This window comes from Bactrocera tryoni, chromosome 1, assembly GCF_016617805.1.
Source record: "Bactrocera tryoni isolate S06 chromosome 1, CSIRO_BtryS06_freeze2, whole genome shotgun sequence".
In the NCBI taxonomy this organism is placed as follows: domain Eukaryota; kingdom Metazoa; phylum Arthropoda; class Insecta; order Diptera; family Tephritidae; genus Bactrocera; species Bactrocera tryoni.
Genome location: NC_052499.1, coordinates 81,203,148 through 81,222,711, shown reverse-complemented (window position 1 = coordinate 81,222,711; position 19,564 = coordinate 81,203,148). Strand labels below are relative to the sequence as shown.

The 19,564-nt window shown below is 38.0% G+C and overlaps 4 protein-coding genes across 6 annotated transcripts in view; 3 read left to right on the top strand and 1 right to left on the bottom strand.

The window, feature by feature from the left end:
* The first annotated feature begins 367 nt into the window (after positions 1-367).
* LOC120782749 (nucleosomal histone kinase 1) lies at positions 368-2,737 on the top strand. Of its 2 annotated transcripts, XM_040115194.1 has the most exons (4): positions 368-724; positions 785-1,451; positions 1,510-2,175; positions 2,251-2,737. In XM_040115194.1, the coding sequence occupies exons 1-4, from the start codon at positions 476-478 to the stop codon at positions 2,499-2,501; spliced, it is 1,833 nt and encodes a 610-aa protein (XP_039971128.1). In that variant the 5' UTR covers positions 368-475; the 3' UTR covers positions 2,502-2,737. The 2 variants fall into 2 exon arrangements, with proteins under 2 accessions (XP_039971128.1, XP_039971127.1); XM_040115193.1 differs by having other exon boundaries at positions 369-724; positions 1,510-2,737.
* Positions 2,738-2,957: 220 nt separating this feature from the next.
* Positions 2,958-4,110, bottom strand: LOC120766718 (integrator complex subunit 12). The gene has a single exon (XM_040092365.1). The coding sequence runs from the start codon at positions 4,020-4,022 to the stop codon at positions 3,012-3,014; it is 1,011 nt and encodes a 336-aa protein (XP_039948299.1). The 5' UTR covers positions 4,023-4,110; the 3' UTR covers positions 2,958-3,011.
* A 311-nt stretch (positions 4,111-4,421) lies between these two features.
* LOC120778535 (cation-independent mannose-6-phosphate receptor) overlaps positions 4,422-19,564 on the top strand; it is a 152,468-nt gene continuing 137,325 nt past the window's right edge. For both annotated transcript variants that reach the window (XM_040110381.1, XM_040110390.1), the window contains exons 1-8: positions 4,422-4,916; positions 8,539-8,749; positions 8,809-8,963; positions 9,047-9,198; positions 9,257-9,388; positions 10,773-10,914; positions 11,018-11,133; positions 11,571-11,683. In XM_040110381.1, the coding sequence (XP_039966315.1) occupies positions 4,836-4,916; positions 8,539-8,749; positions 8,809-8,963; positions 9,047-9,198; positions 9,257-9,388; positions 10,773-10,914; positions 11,018-11,133; positions 11,571-11,683 (1,102 nt within the window). In that variant the 5' untranslated portion in view covers positions 4,422-4,835. The remainder of the gene's footprint in view (positions 4,917-8,538; positions 8,750-8,808; positions 8,964-9,046; positions 9,199-9,256; positions 9,389-10,772; positions 10,915-11,017; positions 11,134-11,570; positions 11,684-19,564) is intronic.
* LOC120778549 (ATP-dependent RNA helicase me31b) lies at positions 6,567-8,241 on the top strand. Its single transcript, XM_040110402.1, has one exon. The coding sequence runs from the start codon at positions 6,754-6,756 to the stop codon at positions 8,125-8,127; it is 1,374 nt and encodes a 457-aa protein (XP_039966336.1). The 5' UTR covers positions 6,567-6,753; the 3' UTR covers positions 8,128-8,241.

The following is a 19,564-nucleotide window of genomic DNA, read 5'->3' as shown; positions in this document are numbered from 1 at the left end:
AGGCTAATACTGACCGATTCAAACGGGGTTAATAGACTTTGGCCGAATAAAATCCTGTTAATACTGGCAACGAGTATGGCTATTGTGGGAATTAAACAAAAACAAAACTATTTCGGTATATGTGAAAGCCTTTATATACGTGACAAAAAAAAGCATTGACTGTGTTTAATTATTATTTTGTAATCCCATATACATTTTATATAATATTCCACAATAAACATAAAACATTAAGTATGCTATAAAACCCTATTTCTTTTGAGTAATAATCATTAAAATAACATGGCATCACCTTTGAAGTTGACGAAAACGACTCACAAAATAAGAAGAACAAGAACAAAATAGAATTCAATGAAATTCAACGGTTTGGTACAAAGTAGGCAAACAGTGCGAAAACACAATCGTTGAACAAATTGGCGCCTTTAGTTTAGCATTTTGAAAGAATACAGGAACATATAAAGTTTTGGTTTCGAAAAAAATGCCTCGAGCAACTAAAGCAAAAGCAGCAGCAGATGGTGCCGCCGGAGGTGGTGTTCAAAAGAAAGGAGCTGCTCCTAAGCGGAATAAGTTATATGCGATGCCAGAAAAAATAGCTGAAGGCACAATTCTCACCGATTTATCCAAAGCTCAGTGGTTAATTGGATCTTCCATTGGAACTGGTGGGTTTGGAGAAATTTATTCAGCTTCTCGCGTTGGTGAGAAAACTTATAACTACGTTGTGAAGTGCGTAAGTATTTTATTGAAGTATGATTAATGGCGAATTATTAATATGACACTTGGTTTTTAGGAGCCACATGGGAATGGTCCACTGTTTGTTGAAATGCATTTCTATATGCGCAACGCCAAATTGGAAGATATTAAGAGATTTCAGCGTGAGCGTGGCCTTAAGGCCATTGGTATGCCATATATGATTGGGAATGGTTCAGTTGAACTAAAAGGCACCAAACATCGGTTTATTGTAATGCCACGATATGGCAGCGATATTTCAAAACACTTGTTAGCAAATGGACGACGTTTTCCCGAGGAAACCATATACAGACTGGCGTTACAAATGTTGGATGTGTATGAGTTTATACACTCGTGTGGTTACGTGCACGCAGACTTGAAAGCAGCTAATATACTCTTAGGCTACGGCAAAGAAGGCAATAGTCAAGCATATTTAGTTGACTATGGCCTAGCCTCACATTATACGACGAAGGAATTTAAACCTGATCCCAAAAAAATGCATAACGGTACTATAGAATATACTTCTCGGGACGCACATCTCGGTGTAGCTACAATGCGTGCAGACTTCGAAATATTAGGTTATAATATCATAGAATGGTCCGGCGTTCAATTGCCATGGGTAAAGGACAATATACTAACGGTACCAGTGAAAGTTCAGAAAGCCAAAGAAGATTTCATGGCAGACGTAACGCATTGTTTAAAAACCTTATATTCTAAAGATGTTCCAGGTTAGTACAATATTTCAGAAAATAAATTTAAAAATAATACTTTAGAATATTCTTCCAGGTCCTATTGCCGAGTATATGAAGTATGTAGCAAAGCTGGAGTATAATGAAAAACCTGACTATGAAAAATGCCGTAAAATATTCAGCACTGCTTTAAAAGCAATGAAAATATCAAATACAGGAGATCTACGTTTTACGATAAGTGACAATAATAACAAGTCTGTACCTTCCACAAGCAAAGGTCGCGGAAAATTGCTAGGAAAGCGGGCAGCGGCCATGGACACATCAGTGGAAATGTTTGCCAGTGACGACGATGATGATGATGTAATATTTGAAGAAAAGAAACCGGTTAAGAAAGCACCGCAAAAGCAACTGAAAACTGTGACAAAACGTTCGCCGAAAACTATTGACAGTGTTTCAAGACTCTTGAAATCATCTCCTCGCAATGCAACACCAACTTTGCGCCGTTCGCCTGAAATGAAAACTTTCAATAAGTTGTCACCAAAAGTAACTCCAGCTCGGAAGCGTCGATCGACGTCTTTCTCGCCAAGAAAGGCAACACGTCATTCACCTTTGCAAAAGAAATTGCGAACCACTCCTCGTGATGCTGCCAATGGTAAAAGTTCCAGCACGCCAAGTACTTCGCATTCTACACGTTCCACTCCTATTGCTACAAGAGCGAATATAAATTTCAGTCCAGCGATTTCGTTATCCACTTCGCGACATGGTAAGACTGTTGTTAATGACAACACAACGCCAGTACCCCGTACCGGTAAAACTTATGAATTCAATTTTGAATTAGATGTCAGTATGGACGCAAATGTTATTGTTAATGTAAAACGTAAAAAGAAAGCCGCAGCGGCTAGTACCAACAGTGATAGTGCCGCCAAGAACAGTGCTAAAACAATGCGCTCCAATGAGGAGACACCCGGGGATAAAAGGAATACACCAGTTACTCGCGTGAAAGTTCGGAAATTGCCCAGTGATGATGCGTGCGGCAGTCCACCCACCCCAGCTGTTACTGTTAAAAAATCTAGACGTGCGGTTTCATAAAAAAACTCGTGTTGCTTATTCAATGTTTCATTTGTATTACTAGAAGACCTATACATTCTTTTTTTATAAATTATATGTACATGTATGTAATTGTTTCTTATATATTGCTCATTTGTTAAAAATTCATAATTGTTCCCTCCATTGAATAAGATGCGCTTTGACGTATCTTTCCTGGCAAGGGATCCAATACATAAAATTCGTTGATCTGTACGCTGAATAAAGTTTTTGTAAGAGAATACTGACTACACAGTTCATTTAGCCACTAAATTATTCGTTCTCACGAGTCGGGTTTAGGCAAGGAACATCCATTAAACTATTTTAATTTTGTATGTATTTATTTATTTTTTTCACTTTTCATTATTTTATTTCAATGTTTCCTACTCAAAAAGGTAATTCCATTTAATGAAATAGTTATAAACAAATTCATTTTTTACAAAAAAAAATACTTTATTTACTTATGCTGTTATTTGAAATAATATGAAACGGATATGTAATTATATTTTTAAAAGTTTACTTTGCTTTACGCTTATTACTGTCATGGTGTTTTGAGGACGACTTCGATGACGATGATTTACTGGAGGAAGAAGAGTGCGACGATGACTTCTTTGACGAATGTGAAGAACTCTTCTCACTTGCACTGACGACATTGAAAGTTGGATTGACGGCACTGCTTGATGTTACCGTTTTTGAACTACTAGACGAAGGACGCTCTTCCTTATGAGACCGGGAGCTTTTATGATGATGATGCCTACTTGTAGACATTGTCGGCACTTGTACAGATGGAACAGCTGATGTGGATGTACTAGGTGTTTCTGCCTGTATGATTGCGAAAGGAGAGGACGAGTTTGAAGTCGATGAGGAACGCGAAGATGTAGCTGATGACTTTGTCTTCGATATTAATGAGATTGGTTCTTCAATAACAACACCCGCTGCCTTACTAGTAGAAGGCTTATTAAGACAATTATCACATTGCCAATTGTGCTCTTGACCTTCGGAGGCTTCTTCATCAGTGATAGGTGGTTTGTGGCATTCTTGGTGGTAAAGTGTACCACAATTTGAACATTCGATTAAGCGATTCGTAGCAGTGAAAACCATTTCACCACAAACAGCACAATTTAAATCGCCAAACTCCTTCAGATTAACATCCTCATCGCCGCCTCCAAGCATTGCTCCTCCGATATTTGCGCCATCATCAGAGTCAATTATAGTATCCGGCGAATCGGATATGGTCTTCGCAGGAGAACCAGTTAAATTAATAACTTCATCTACAGTGGGGTCCTGATCCATTGTCGTTGGATGTTCTGGCGGAGGTGGCGGTGTGGCGGCACGACCTGGAAAGTTAGCTTCCAATTCCATTAGACTTTTGCTCATATTATTCGATATCATAAGCTCAGGGCCAAAACGTTGTTTAATAGCTTCATCTAGCATTAACCTTAGCTCAACCGCAGAATTTGGATGAGGTGAATGTAGTAATCTTATTGCTTTGCGCAACATTTCCATTTCATTTGGATTTGCAGTCATATCGTTGTAAATTAAACACACTTTACAAAATGAGTACAAATAAATATAATATCAGCTACGAAATAATGTAAACTTTTCTATGAATGCGCCAAGCAACAGCTGTTTCGGCTTAACATACAGGGTTGCCGTGCTAACAATATATTTTGTGTACATGCAATAGTCGAATTCAATTTTGAATAATATACTATTTCCAAAAATTTGTAGGTGTTAATAATTATTACCACACAGTACATACATATATGTTATTCACCACAGAAAGTACATAATGCTATATAAAAATAATGGTACCCTATCCGTACATTTATGTGTATGCGTATTGAAATATTTATTACATTATTTGCATAAAAAGTGCAGTAGACCGGAAAACGTGCTTGTTTTGCCATCTCTATCGCATTGCATTTTCAATAATTCCAATTGGATTTGTTTGTTATGCCGAAGCAGCTGATTGTTAAGAGTAAAAAATAAAATTGGTTAACTGCCACGAAATAAAGTGTTAATCATCAGGTGCACGATTTATTAGTGCTTATCGTGAATTTCTATTAGCTGTGATAAGACAAAGATATATTCATAGCATTGAAAAGTTCTAAAGCGTAAAACATAGCAGGTTGTTGAAAGAAATTGATAGATTCTATTGACAATAAATTCGTAAGCGTGTACATCTCGCCTATGAGGCGCCAGTAAGTTTGCAACCGGAGAATCGATAAACAGAAAGTGTCAGTTATTAAATCCATAAATACTTATGACGTCGCGGCAGATTCTAAGAATTTCATAATCTTAGCTAAAGTAGTTTCAGATATCATAAACAAAACTGCAATGAATAAGCAAGTGATAACATTTTGCGTGTCGATCTTGATAGTGTTAGACAGTGGTTATGCTGATACTAATGACCCACTGGTAAGTTTAGATTATATATTTTAAACAATTTATTGTCGTAAATCAAATAATGTTTTTGTTCATGTTTACTATTTTGCTCATTTTCTTATCGTTTTGCAAATTTATTTTCTGGTCAATTCGCCATTTATCTCTTTCGCTTTGTTTTCTAAAATGATGCCACCTGTGTATGCACTAGCGAAGGTTACCATAATTTGAATTAATAGTTGCTATAAATGCTACACCCTTTTGTGAATCCATATACTCTACTCCTGCGAATCGGCTGATATTAATGATGCATGACCTCCAAACCCGCTGTAGATTAAATCATCTGTAAATTACTCAACAGCGCTATCAGAGATTTCTGTTAAAGTTTTTTTTGAGTTTTTTAAAGCCCAATTGATAATGCTAACCGAAACTCTTCTGTATCTGTGATTCTACATCCCTATCTTACGCAAGTATTTTTAATAGCCGTGAGTTTCTGAGTACTATCATATCCCATTACATCATCTATATCTGATTTTTCCTATTTTATTTTTGTAAATTTGTATTAAACTTATAGTTTAGATTCTTAAATTTTGTACTAATTGCGTCGCCTTCCCAATTCTGTTAACTTTAACCTGTTGCATAAAATAATGAGATATGTCTTAGATTTTTTTACTTCCATATGCCTTATGTAAATTTTAAACGTAATAAATTATAAGATTCCTCAACCATTATTTGATTTTCTGCGGAATATTCTTAGACTAAAAAATAATTAAACTTGGGTGTTTTTCTTGCTGTTAAAATTTTTACATCCAACCTTTTATTACTCGCGTATTCGGTTTATAAGTAAAAGTGGAGTATTTGCAAACTTTTATTGATAAAAACGCAACTGATTTGAATATAGAGTAAAACATCACGAAGTTCTGTATAATTAAATAACTCCTACAATTCGCACTTGAAATATTTCAGTTTCTATAAATATATATGCACGGAAGATGACATTATAACTAATAATATCTTATGAATATTACAATATTAATTTAGCAAATTTCTTTTTCAACAAATAATCTGCAAAAGTAGTAAATACATATATATTTACTGTGTAATATAATATTTTACGAATTAAAAATCCTTAGTTTTAGTATAGAAATAGCCAAAAAACAATCTACATTTCATAATATAAACTCTTTGAGTTCGTAGTTATGGCTTCATATATGCGCAATATAAAAGCTTTTTTGGCATACAACTTTGTTTGTGCGTTACAAGATAGCAGTTGTGAATACGGCTATTTGGGAAAGGAATAAAAAAAACAACAAAACTGAAAAAAATCGTACGAGTGGCAACGGTGAAAAGTAAAAAGATAGCAACAAAAAGTATATTGATTCAAAGCAATCAGTTTCGTCCCTCTTCCCCCATTCTATTATACGATTGTAAATTTGCTCTATTCCATGTTTATCTTTGTTCTTTGTGACGTATCTTCTTGTTTTGATTCAAAATGGCGTTGTCTTGTTGAAAATATGTTAACCTAATTAACACAAATGTGGCATCTTTAGCGGATTTCGGTGTTTTCCATTGCACATAAATACAACAATGCGAAAATTTAATAGTCATCGTCTTTTTTGCTAACTGTAATTCTTAATAACTGCGCTTTTCCAAAGGATTGACGACTTCTTGAAGTTAAATCTGGCAACATTGTTTGTCTGCATGCGTTTTACATTTTTGACAAGACAATTTGCATTTCTTTATTATCTGCTTGGATAGTATTAGTTTTTGTTCTCTGAAGGCTTTGGTGAAAATCTGGAATCAAGTAATATTTTATAACAGTTACCATTTACCGTTGTCGGAAAAAAGAATTTTACATTAAATTGGAAGAAAAATGATTACAGAAAATACGACGAATTTGCATGCAAGTTTGGGGTCAAAGAGTGCGATGAAAGCGCTTCAAATGGTCAAGAATCCGCAAGATGACATGGGATGGAAATCAAAGCTTAAGATTCCGCCAAAAGACAACCGGTTTAAGACGAGTGATGTTACCGATACTCGTGGAAATGAATTTGAAGAATTTTGTTTGAAAAGAGAACTCTTAATGGGTATTTTTGAAAAGGGCTGGGAACGTCCATCACCAATTCAGGAGGCCGCAATACCAATAGCTTTAAGCGGTAAAGATGTATTAGCTAGAGCAAAGAACGGCACTGGTAAAACCGGAGCGTATTGCATTCCCGTTTTGGAGCAGATAGACCCAAGAAAAGATTATATACAAGCCCTGGTGATAGTACCAACACGAGAGCTAGCTTTGCAAACATCGCAAATATGCATTGAACTCGCAAAACATCTAGACATTCGAGTTATGGTTACAACGGGAGGTACGATTCTTAAAGATGACATACTTCGCATATACCAAAAAGTACAGTTAATAATTGCCACTCCCGGACGTATTTTGGATTTAATGGACAAAAAAGTTGCGGATATGTCACATTGCAAAATTCTAGTGTTAGATGAAGCCGATAAATTGCTGTCTCTTGATTTCCAAGGCATGCTGGATCATGTAATTATGAAGTTGCCGAAAGACCCTCAAATTCTACTGTTCTCGGCAACATTTCCGTTAAGCGTAAAAAATTTCATGGAGAAACATTTGAGGGAACCATATGAAATCAATTTGATGGAAGAGCTGACCTTAAAAGGCGTAACGCAGTATTACGCATTCGTTCAAGAACGCCAAAAAGTTCATTGCTTAAATACGCTCTTTTCGAAGCTACAAATTAATCAATCTATTATATTTTGTAATTCCACTCAACGTGTCGAATTGCTGGCGAAGAAAATAACGGAACTTGGTTATTGTTGTTATTATATACATGCTAAAATGGCCCAGGCTCATAGAAATCGTGTGTTTCACGATTTCCGACAAGGCTTGTGCAGAAACCTCGTATGTTCGGATCTTTTTACTAGAGGTATCGACGTGCAAGCTGTAAATGTTGTTATTAATTTTGATTTTCCGAGAATGGCAGAAACCTATTTGCATCGAATTGGCCGTTCTGGACGTTTTGGTCACCTTGGTATTGCAATTAATTTAATAACCTACGAGGATAGATTCGATCTGCACCGAATTGAAAAAGAACTTGGAACCGAAATTAAGCCTATCCCCAAAGTTATCGATCCAGCATTGTATGTTGCCAACGCAGCAGCTACATCTACGGAAACCAATAATGATCTTAATAATTCAGCAAATGAGGAGGGTAATATCAGCAAATGAACGAATATGAGGAACTATTATTTTAAAACTCAACAAACCTAAATACTGAAATACAAAACAATTATAGAGTTTGTCAAATAAATGAAATGAAATGTAATGAAGTTTGGCAAAAAACTGTTTTTTTAAATAAAGAACGTTAGTTCTGCGCAAAAAAACGAAACAAAAATATTTGTATTTGATTTTGATTGATGGAAATAGAAGTGGGTTAAGTGGTTTAATTAAATGAATGTAGTTAAGATAGGGTTTTCACAAAATATGAGTTTAGGTATTTGGCTTGTAGCATAAATAATATGAAAAAGTAAGTACTTAACAAATAATGGTTCGCATTCAGCTGGCAATCCCAAGGTTTACTCAGTTTATATTTTATAATAAATGTAAGACTGAATAAAAATGCTAATTATGCCGTTTCAGATCTTTTCCACTAATGACTGCGAGTTAACAGAGCCAGTTTATGGGGAGAAATTCAACCTCAAAGCCTTACATTCCGACATTGCAAAGGTTGTGAAGAGCGACAAGGACGACACATTCGAGTACAATATTTGTGGCAGTTTGGGCCGGGCATGTAATGGTGATAACAATGCGTCTGCTTGCCTTAGGAGGGGCAATCAGGAGTTTGTGCTCGGTAAGCAGCTTCATTTGATAGAAGTAAATTAATTTAAAAATTTTATGTATATTGTTTAGGCACTCAACACCAATTAAACTATTGGCGTGGCAAAATGTACTTTGAATTTAGTAATGGCGCCAAGTGTCCCAGCGGCGATGGCGAGTTTAAATTGTTTGTGTACCTTGGCTGTGACTACACATTGGATGCTGAACAATCGAAAGTGACATCATATGTGAGCTGAACTGCAAATAAATATATATTTTATATCTGTTAATATTGATTTTTTGTTTACATAAATTTCGTGATTTTTTGTAGTCCGCCGATGCGTGTAACTTCTATATATCATTAGAGACACCATATGCCTGTTTGCCTGAACCCGAAACGGTTAAATCAAATGGTTGCAGTGTGCAGGACCCCGTTAATGGACACAATTATGATCTGCTTGCGTTGAGTGACTTTAATTATAGGTTACAATTAACGAATATAATTTTGAAAATTGCCTTTCTAAAATAATTTATATTACAGAACACGCGATCGACAGGGCAATGTGTTTGTGGTGAACATTTGCAAGCCAGTGCTGTATGGTGAGAATGCAATGTGTCCCAAAGCGAGTAGTGTATGTTTAGTAAAATTAAACTCCACTGACTACAAACAACGGTTGGTAATCATTCCATTAATTCTCCAATTTTCCAATTTTCTTTTAATTATTGTTAAATGTCATTTTTATATCAAAAGTGTATGAGGATAAATCTTTTAAATGTCTAGGATAACATACATATGTATGTACATAGGGTGGGTAGAGCGCTGGCCCAGAAATTTTCAGTTTACTTTAATTGAGCTTCAGTGAAAATCTTTTTTGAAAAATAGTGTAGGTCATTAGTTAAATATATGTAAGCATATGATTGGAGTTTTAATTCAGGAATTATTTTCAGTTACTGTTTTGTTTTGTCTATTATGAGAGTTAAGGTAATTTAAATGTTGGCTTGTCGTTTACAAATTTACATCTTTGTGTTAAATATTTTAAGGATATCAAAAAGCAGTCTAACGTAAGTTCTAGTTTCGAAGTTGTGGATTAAGCTGCACAAAACAAAGCATTTTGTTTGAGAAATGCTGCTGAGTTGAGGGTACTTGTTTGGATATAAATCCAAATTCGATCTTTAGACCATACTGTCGTAGTCAGAGTCGCAAAAATTAAATTATGTTCTGAACCGAGCCATCAATTGAGTATAATAAAACAGCAGCGTTAACTTCGGTTGCACCGATGCTATAATAACCTTCACAGGCATATTTCTTATAGCATGAAAGGGTATAAGATGATCTTTATTTTGATTGTGGTCGGCCAGTTTGTAAGGCAGCTATATAGTGGTCTGACCAGAACAATTTGTTAGGAGGTTTTAGTGTCGCCTTGGACAAAAATATATGGTAAATTACAGGAAGATATTTTGTCAAAACCGTTTTCTATAGCTATCGAACTTGATTTTGAACGCTCAGTTTGTGTGGCAGCTACATATATGCTACAGGGGTCTGATATCGGCGGTTTTGACAAATGAACAGATTGTTGGGTAGAAAAAAACTAATAATTTATGTAGCTACTAACAAGCATTGTGCTAAACTTAATACACCCTGTTCAGGGTATAAAAATGTATTTGCAGTGGATAACATAAGAAATTATATACATATGTAAATTATAGCTGGTTGATTTTTTTCTATAAAAACGCGTTCGCTATAAATGTTCTAGGGATCATTCTGAACCACTTTGCCTAATAGACAACGGGTCCAAAATCGGTTGCGAGCCAGCGATTTTTAAGACAAAGTTTAAGAAATCGGTTGTATGGGAGATACATATGTGATATAGTTGTTCGATCTCGCGGATTCCGCGAATATCAAAAGTATTGCTGGCTCGAAAAATTTTACGCATACGCATACGCGCTTTTCCTTTTTTTTGTTCACTGTAAATCGACCAGCTCTGATGTACTTGTGTACTTGTATTTATATAAAATATCTATGTAATGCTTCTACACATTTCTCCATTTTGTTTTAGGTTTGTTGACTATGGTACCGTGCAGCCTAATCCTATATTAGAAAATGGCAATTTGATCATGCGGCTGCCATCCCCAACACCTTATAATGCGACACATAATTACTCCTCAACAATACATTTCATATGTGATAATGAGATAAAGGTAAAGAGCTAAGTGAATAACGTATATTAACCCACCGGTTGCTCCACAATAGCTCACACTTATTTTATATGAATCGCTGTATCATTGATTTTTTCGTTTACAGAGTTCAAAATTGTCATTTATCGGCGCCAAAGAGAACGTGTATGAATTTTCGTTTACCACGTCTTTGGCCTGTAATAACAATCCACCATGCACTACGATAACCCATGGCAATGAAGTGTAAGTAACCTTTAATTTTATATACATACATACATTTTCTGGGTCTCATTACAATTAAGGACTGTTCTGAATTTCGGTTTATATAAATTTTTTGTTTAATTTTATTAATGAAAAATTATTTATTAACTCAAAAGTAAGTTTTTCGACTGAAATTCAATTCCCACAACAGCCGCTACTAGGTTACCGGAATCGAAGCGGTTATATACGGTCAAGGGTTGTAGTTTCGGAGATCTAATCTAGTTTAGATCAGTAAGTTTTAGATTGAGACTAAAATTGAAATCAATTTATTGAGATTTTGAAAATTTGATGCATTCGAAACTCAGCACAATCCTTAATAGTATGCCCTCATATAGAAATGCAAAATAATAACTGTACTTCATTGATTTAAGTATTTAATTTATTTTCATGATTCTGATTGTTGTGGTTTAAACGCATAGTTTGGATATGCGATCGCTGCAGGGTAAGACATACGAGCTGTCGATGCCTTCAAATAAAAATTATACGTTCGGCATCTGTTCGAATGCGGGTCATCCGTGCTTGTCAAATGATGGTGAGTTGTTGGATGTTTGTTTTAACACATATTCGTAGTAATGTACAAATCTATGCACAGAAGTGTTTTACTTTTGGAATCTGGGATATTATATTTTGCATTTCATAACTTTTAGATTTAAGAATATGTTTATATTATATATATAAATTCTGCAGAGTTTGACAATCCTTGGTCGGATAAAAATCCTGGTTCGTTGAGGTTACGTAGACTCGACTGGCGTGGGAACGGAGAACAAATGTCTCTTGAACTATGACGTCCCATTATGTGCAGGTCTCAGTTAGAAGTCTCTGAAACTAGATCCATTTTTATGTTGTTGTTGTTGTTGTAGCGGCCGAAAACATTTCTGAAGTTTTTTCGTGGCATGGCGCCGTGTTTGTAGTCCTTGGTCGGATAAAAATCCGGGCTATTCCAGTTACTAAGACCGACTGTCGTGGGAACGTATTGATTTTTATCTAAGTTTTTTGTATGTAAATATATATTTTTTAAAGAAATGTAAGAATTGCTAGTTCGGAGTCAGATAAAAATCCAAGTCCGTTCCCTTTACGTATACCCGACTGTCGTGAGAACGCACAAATGTGTATCAATTTTATCTGTTTGGGTAGCAGCATGTAGTTACATATACATATATACATACATATATACCGATAAAAATAATCTATACAGACATATTTACTTATTTATGTTTAACAGTGTGTTCTTCTTCCCCTCCTCAATTTTGTTATACACAATTGTTGGGTGGAAAATTCAAACTACCCCTGTTTAGGAAATTTCCCCCCTCCTGCTGCTAAATCACATACATACATATGTATGTTTGAATATTTTTATCTCTGTGTACGAGTAAAATTATCTATAATAGAAAAATTATATCAGTTTATCGTGTTTTTTTTTTGCTAAAACCACAAACTTGTTCATGCATTCTTACATCCCTTGCTGTGAAATGAACTAGTTACAAACTATCCCACAAACAACTAGTTCGGCTATATTTCTCTTACAAGAAGCTGTTATCTTTTATGTATCGATTTTAGTAGAAAGTATATACTATATAGTTATATCAGTCTCGTTCTAGTTGAAAGTGGACAAAACAATTGGTTATGTTATTGACCAAATCCGCAAAGCTTACTCAAAAACAAGAAAAAACGTTAACTTCGGTTGCACCGAAGCTAAATACCCTTCACAGGTGCATTTCTGTTAGTAACTATGTGTTCAGTTTGTATGGAAGTTATATGCTATAGTTAACCAATCGATTTCTTCGGAGATTACATTGTTGCCTTAGAAAATAATATATACCAAATTTCGTGGATATACATTGCCAAATGTGAAAGTTTTCCATACAAGAACTTGATTTCGATCGTTCAGTTTGTATGGCAGCTATATGTTATAGTGGTCCGATATCGACCGTTCCGACAAATGAGCAGCCTCTTGAAGAGAAAATGACGTTTGAAAAATTTCAAAACGATATCTTAAAAACAGAGGGACTAGTTCGTATATATACAGACAGACAGACGGGCAGACGGACAGGCAGACGGACAGACATACGGACATGGCTAAATCGACTCAGCTCGACATTCTGATCATTTATATATATACTTTATAGGGTCTCCGACGATTCCTTCTGGGTGTTACAAACTTCGTGACAAACTTAATATACCCTGTTCAGGGTATAATAAATAGCAGCATATTTAGTCAAAAGCTTATCGAAATATTGAGCTTCAATACAAATTTTGTTAAAATTGGTCAGACATAGTATTTCGAACGAATGAACTTTTTTGTATTTTTACGGACTACTTCGCCTGTTTTTAAGGTTTGTGACTTCAATTGACTCAAAACGTTTTCCTCGGAGAGTTCGTTTAAGTTTGCTGAATAGCCATAACTCACACGGAGCTAAATCAGGCGAATACAGTGGGTCTGACACGATATTGGTTGAAAGTTTAGCCAAAACTCAGGCAAAAACCAAGAGTTGTCAGCCATTAATTCCGAAAAGCTTCGCCTAAACGACGCTTAATACTCCAATTTTCTTTTGGCAGTTTGACCGGTCGGAAGGAATTCTGAGTGCACCACACCTCCATAATCCAAGAAACTGTCAACATAACTTTGACTTTCGACCTGCTTTGAGGCAGTTTTTTCGGCTTCGGCAAATCTTTGCGACGATATTTGTCCGATTGGTCGTCTGTTTCTGGGTCGTAAGCATAGATCCAAGACTTATCGTCAGTAATAATACGTTTCATGACATCCTGGCAGTCGGAAAGCCAAGTTTCAAACACCAACGTGGCGTTATTTTTCGAAAAAATTGAGTGATTTTGGAACCAATCGTGCTTTCACTTTTCTAAGCCGTTCTTGACCCTCTTTGAACAATTTGTACCAATCAAAAGCACTTGCTCCCGACAAACAATTATCACCGAAAGCCTTTTCCAACATTCTGAACGTTTCGGCAACTGAAATTTGATTCCGCACAGAAAATTTCTTGGAACTTCTTTGTTGAATAATTTTCTTCTTCTTAATTGGCGTAGACACCGCTTACGCGATTATAGCCGAGTTAACAACAGCGCGCCAGTCGTTTCTCCTTTTCGCTACGTGGCGCCAATTGGATATTCCAAGCGTAGCCAGGTCCTTCTCCACTTGGTCCTTCCAACGGAATGGAGGTCTTCCTCTTCCTCTGCTCCTCCGGGCGGGTACGGCGTCGAATACTTTCAGAGCTGGAGTGTTTTCGTCCATCCGGACAACATGACCTAGCCAGCGTAGCCGCTGTCTTTTAATTCGCTGAACTATGTCAATGTCGTCGTATATCTCGTACAGCTCATCGTTCCATCGAATGCGATATTCGCCGTGGCCAACGCGCAAAGGACCATAAATCTTTCGCAGAACTTTTCTCTCGAAAACTCGCAACGTCGACTCATCAGTTGTTGACAACGTCCAAGCCTCTGCACCATATAGCAGGACGGGAATTATGAGCGACTTATAGAGTTTGGCTTTTGTTCGTCGAGAGAGGACTTTACTTTTCAATTGCCTACTCAGTCCGAAGTAGCACCTGTTGGCAAGAGTTATCCTGCGTTGGATTTCTAGGCTGACATTGTTGGTGGTGTTTACGCTGTTTCCAAGATAGACGAAATTATCTACGACTTCAAAGTTATGACTGTCAACAGTGACGTGAGAGCCAAGTCGCGAGTGCGACGACTGTTTGTTTGATGACAGGAGATATTTCGTCTTGCCCTCGTTCACTGCCAGACCCATTTTCTGTGCTTCCTTGTCCAGCCTGGAGAAAGCAGAACTAACGGCGCGGGTGTTGAGGCCGATGATATCAATATCGTCGGCATACGCCAACAGCTGTACACTCTTATAGAAGATGGTACCTTCTCTGTTTAGTTCTGCAGCTCGAACTATTTCCTCCAGGAGCAGGTTGAAGAAGTCGCACGATAGGGAGTCGCCTTGTCCTGAAACCTCGTTTGGTATCGAACGGCTCGGAGAGGTCCTTCCCGATCCTGACGGAGCTTTTCGTGTTGTTCAACGTCAGTTTACATACAGCCGTATTAGTTTTGCGGGGATACCAAATTCAGACATCGCGGCATAAAGGCAGCTCCTTTCGTGCTGTCGAAAGCAGCTTTGAAATCGACGAAGAGGTGGTGTGTGTCGATTCTCCTTTCACGGGTCTTTTCCAAGATTTGGCGCATGGTGAATATCTGGTCGGTTGTTGGTTTGCCAGGTCTAAAGCCACACTGATAAGGTCCAATCAGTTTGTTGACGGTGGGCTTTAATCTTTCACACAATACGCTCGATAGAACCTTATATGCGATGTTGAGGAGGCTAATCCCACGGTAGTTGGCGCAGATTGTGGGGTCTCCTTTTTTATGGATTGGACATAGCACACTTAAATTCCAATCGTTGGGCATGCTCTCGTCCGACCATATTTTACAAAGAAGCTGATGCATGCTCCCTATTAGTTCTTCGCCGCCGTGTTTGAATAGCTCGGCCGGTAGTCCGTCGGCCCCTGCCGCTTTGTGGTTGTTCAGGCGGGCAATTGCTATTCGAACTTCTTCATGGTCCGGTAATGGAACGTCTGCTCCATCGTCATCGATTGGGGAATCGGGTTCTCCTTCTCCTGGTGTTGTGCGTTCACTGCCATTCAGCAGGCAGGAGAAGTGTTCCCTCCATAATTTAACTATGCTCTGAGCATTAGTGACTAGATCACCTTTGGGGGTTCTACAAGAGTATGCTCCGGTCTTGAAACCTTCTGTAAGCCGCCGCATTTTTTCGTAGAATTTTCGAGCATTACCCCTGTAGGCCAGCTTATCAAGCTCTTCATACTCACGCATTTCGGCCTCTTTCTTTTTCTGTCTGCAGATGCGTCTCGCTTCCTTTTTCAATTCTCGGTATCTATCCCATCCCGCACGTGTTGTGGTCGATCGTAACGTTGCGAGGTAGGCAGCCTTTTTTTCTCTCCGCTGCGGCGCGGCACCCCTCGTCGTACCAGTTGTTCTTTTGCACTTTCCGAAAACCAAGGGTTTCGGATGCAGCTGTACGTAAGGAGTTTGAAATGCCGTCCCACAGTTCCCTTATACCGAGTTGTTGATGAGTGCTCTCAGAGAGCAGGAGTGCAAGCCGAGTAGAAAATCGTTCGGCAGTCTGTTGTGATTGCAGCTTTTCGACGTCGAACCTTCCTTGTGTTTGTTGGCGTGCGTTTTTTGCTGCACAGAGGCGGGTGCGAATCTTGGCTGCAACAAGATAGTGGTCCGAGTCGATGTTAGGGCCTCGGAGCGCACGCACATCTAAAACACTGGAGACGTGTCTTCCGTCTATCACAACATGATCGATCTGGTTGGTAGTTTTTCGATCCGGAGACAGCCAGGTAGCTTGATGAATTTTTTTGTGCTGGAATCTAGTACTACAGATAACCATATTTCGGGCCCCGGCGAAGTCGATCAGCCTCAACCCATTTGGGGATGTTTCCTCGTGGAGGCTGAATTTACCGACCGTAGTGCCAAAGATACCTTCTTTGCCCACCCTGGCGTTGAAGTCGCCAAGCACGATTTTGACATCGTGGCGGGGGCATCTCTCATAAGTGCGTTCCAAGCACTCATAAAAGGCATCTTTGGTCACATCGTCCTTCTCATCCGTCGGAGCGTGGGCGCAGATCAGCGATATGTTGAAGAACCTCGCTTTGATGCGGATTGTGGCTAGACGTTCATTCACCGGAGTGAATGATAGTACTCGGCGACGGAGTCTCTCTCCCACCACGAATCCCACACCAAACTTGCGCTCCTGTTGCTCCGTTGTTACTGTTCATTGGGGTAGGCTTTTTACGTGGCGGGTCCCAAACCCAGCGCACAACCCTATGCAGGGGATGTTTCGCCTTCTCACTTTAGCTCACCTTCGAACGGATGTTCTTAGGCTACCAGAGGATACTTGGTCGATTATGGCAGCTTATCGTGATGCCATTCAAGTCATATGTAAAAGAATCGTTTCTGGCAAAATACCATAAGTGATACGAGCGAATGCATAAACTATCCTCAGTATGCGTGGGCTACACATGACCCCATGGGAAGACTTAAATAATTTAAATCATCGGACAAAACCCATTTGCCGAATGCACTTTTTGCAGGTTCAGTATGACAAGCCTATGACATATGGATAAAATAAGTCACATCAAAATACTATTTTATTTTGACTTGAGATCCATAGTATAGGCTTGTCTTTCTGAAGTGCAGAAAGTGCATTCGACAAATGGGTTTTACGATGAGTAAAAATTATTCAAGTAGGACTATTTCATGTGTAGAAGTACTACATATATTTATGCATTCGCTCGTATCTGTTATGGTATTTTTGACGTATCAAGAAACGATTCAATTACATATGATACCAGCAGCTTGACTTCCCGGCATCTTTGACCAAGCTGCCATGGGTAGCCTTCTGACCATCCGTTCGAAGGTGAGCAATATCAAGTGATGAGGCGACTTCAACCCCATTAGGGTTGTGCGCTGGGTTTACTCAGCCCCACTTTAAAATATGCAACTCTTCGGGTAGTTGCCAAAAAATGTACGAATTCAGGCACACATATACATACTTAAGTATGTACATATGTATATGTTGGTGTGAAATTATCTGTACCAATAATGGTAGACATGGGTGCTTATAGTAGAATAAAGATTTTACTTATTTTTATGGCTTTTTACTTGAGTGCAAACGGCGACACAAATCGTAACAACATATTTCAAAACTGGGTGAACCACCATTCGTAAGTATATTTTAATGAGCTTGCACACATTGATCTAATTTCAAATGGCTGTTTATGCTAATTAACGACTATAAGCTAATTTTTTAACGTTATTTGCTCTGCTCATGAGGTATTACTTGAAGTATTCAAGTGGTGTTACATTTCAAGTTTTAATAGCTGGCAGGGTAATAAATTTAGTCTGTGTGTATGTTAATGAACATTATACTACCTGATCAAATTTGAACCGGACTGACAAAAAACAAACTTTTTTTTCATACACATGTGGTAAGCACCGGTAGTGATGGCCGTCAGTGTCTTCATCGAATTTTGGTTTCTTCTATTTCGGCTCATTTTTGGAGCTCATGTTTATAAACCCATGTCTTGTCACCAGTAATGATGCATTTGATGAATGTGGGGCTCTCAGCAACCTTGTCAGTTATGTCTCTTACGACTTCTATACGACGATTTTTACGTTCAGTTTTTTTTAACTTGTTGTCGTCATTAACAAACTATCAAAAAGCATCACATTTGAAGATAAACTAAAAAAAGTTTGTACAAATCTTGGAAATTTTTGTCGATTCGGTTTGCATTTCGCAGTTTAAATGAGATCAGTCAAATTTGGTCAGATGTACCAACTAAAAAAAAGCCAGGAAAACTCAAAATTGATATTTGAAGTATCACCGGTTAGTCAGTTTCAAAGGTATTCAATGTGATTTCTAACTTTTTCAAAGATAAATGAGTTATTGGAATTTATTATATTATAACGGGTGACCCAAGTAGAGGTAATTCTGTCAATTGCCTTTTTTGACAGGTAACGCGTGAGTAGTGTCAAGCTGTCATGTTATTTTTGTCCAGTATTGTTTGTCCTTTCTTCATGGAAAGACTTACGCCTGAACAACGTTTACAAATCATTCAACTGTTTTACGAAAATTATGGTCGACATAATCGACCTACTGACCGTACTATTCGCAACACTATCACCCCTCTGGAGACCCAGCATTCGTTATTAGATAATATTCGACCGAATAGATATAGTAGTCGTAGCTGAATATACACGAAGTCCGTGGAGAGTTGATTCGGCGACGTTCGCAGCAACTCGGACTGACGTTAGGAATGACTCGCACAGCATGAACTGAAGCCGGTCGATCATCCCAACCGACATCGCTTCGGCTTTTGAAAAGTTCCAAGCAGATCTGACGTATTCGAGCCAAATTTTGTTTAGCGAGATCCATTTCTCGCGTAATGGGTATGGAAACAAGCAAAATTTCCGCATTTGAAACGAAGATGAACCTGAAGAGATTCAAAAGCTTCCATTTCATCCAGAAAAAATAACAGTTTCAAGTGGTTTGTAGGCCAGGGGAATCAATGGTCCCTATTTCTACAAAAATGATACCGGTGAGAACGTAACCATCAATGACGACCGTTATCGCACCATGATAACCGAATATTTGATGCCCGAAATTGAAGCTCGTGACATCGGCGACATTTGGTTTCAATAAGACAGCAAAAATTGACACACATCGCATCAGTCAATAGATTTATTGATAAAACACTTCTTCTTCTTCTTAATTGGCGTAGACACCGCTTACGCGATTATAGCCGAGTTAACAACAGCGCGCCAGTCGTTTCTTCTTTTCGCTACGTGGCGCCAATTGGATATTCCAAGCGAAGCTAGG

Bases quoted from the DNA above. Each gene is read 5' to 3' on its own strand.
- LOC120782749 (XM_040115193.1), top strand. From the start codon at position 476: ATGCCTCGAGCAACTAAAGCAAAAGCAGCAGCAGATGGTGCCGCCGGA. The intron at 725-784 runs GTAAGTATTTTA...CTTGGTTTTTAG, and splicing joins ATAACTACGTTGTGAAGTGC to GAGCCACATGGGAATGGTCC. The intron at 1,452-1,509 runs GTTAGTACAATA...ATATTCTTCCAG, and splicing joins ATATTCTAAAGATGTTCCAG to GTCCTATTGCCGAGTATATG.
- LOC120778549 (XM_040110402.1), top strand. From the start codon at position 6,754: ATGATTACAGAAAATACGACGAATTTGCATGCAAGTTTGGGGTCAAAG.
- LOC120766718 (XM_040092365.1), bottom strand. From the start codon at position 4,022: ATGACTGCAAATCCAAATGAAATGGAAATGTTGCGCAAAGCAATAAGA.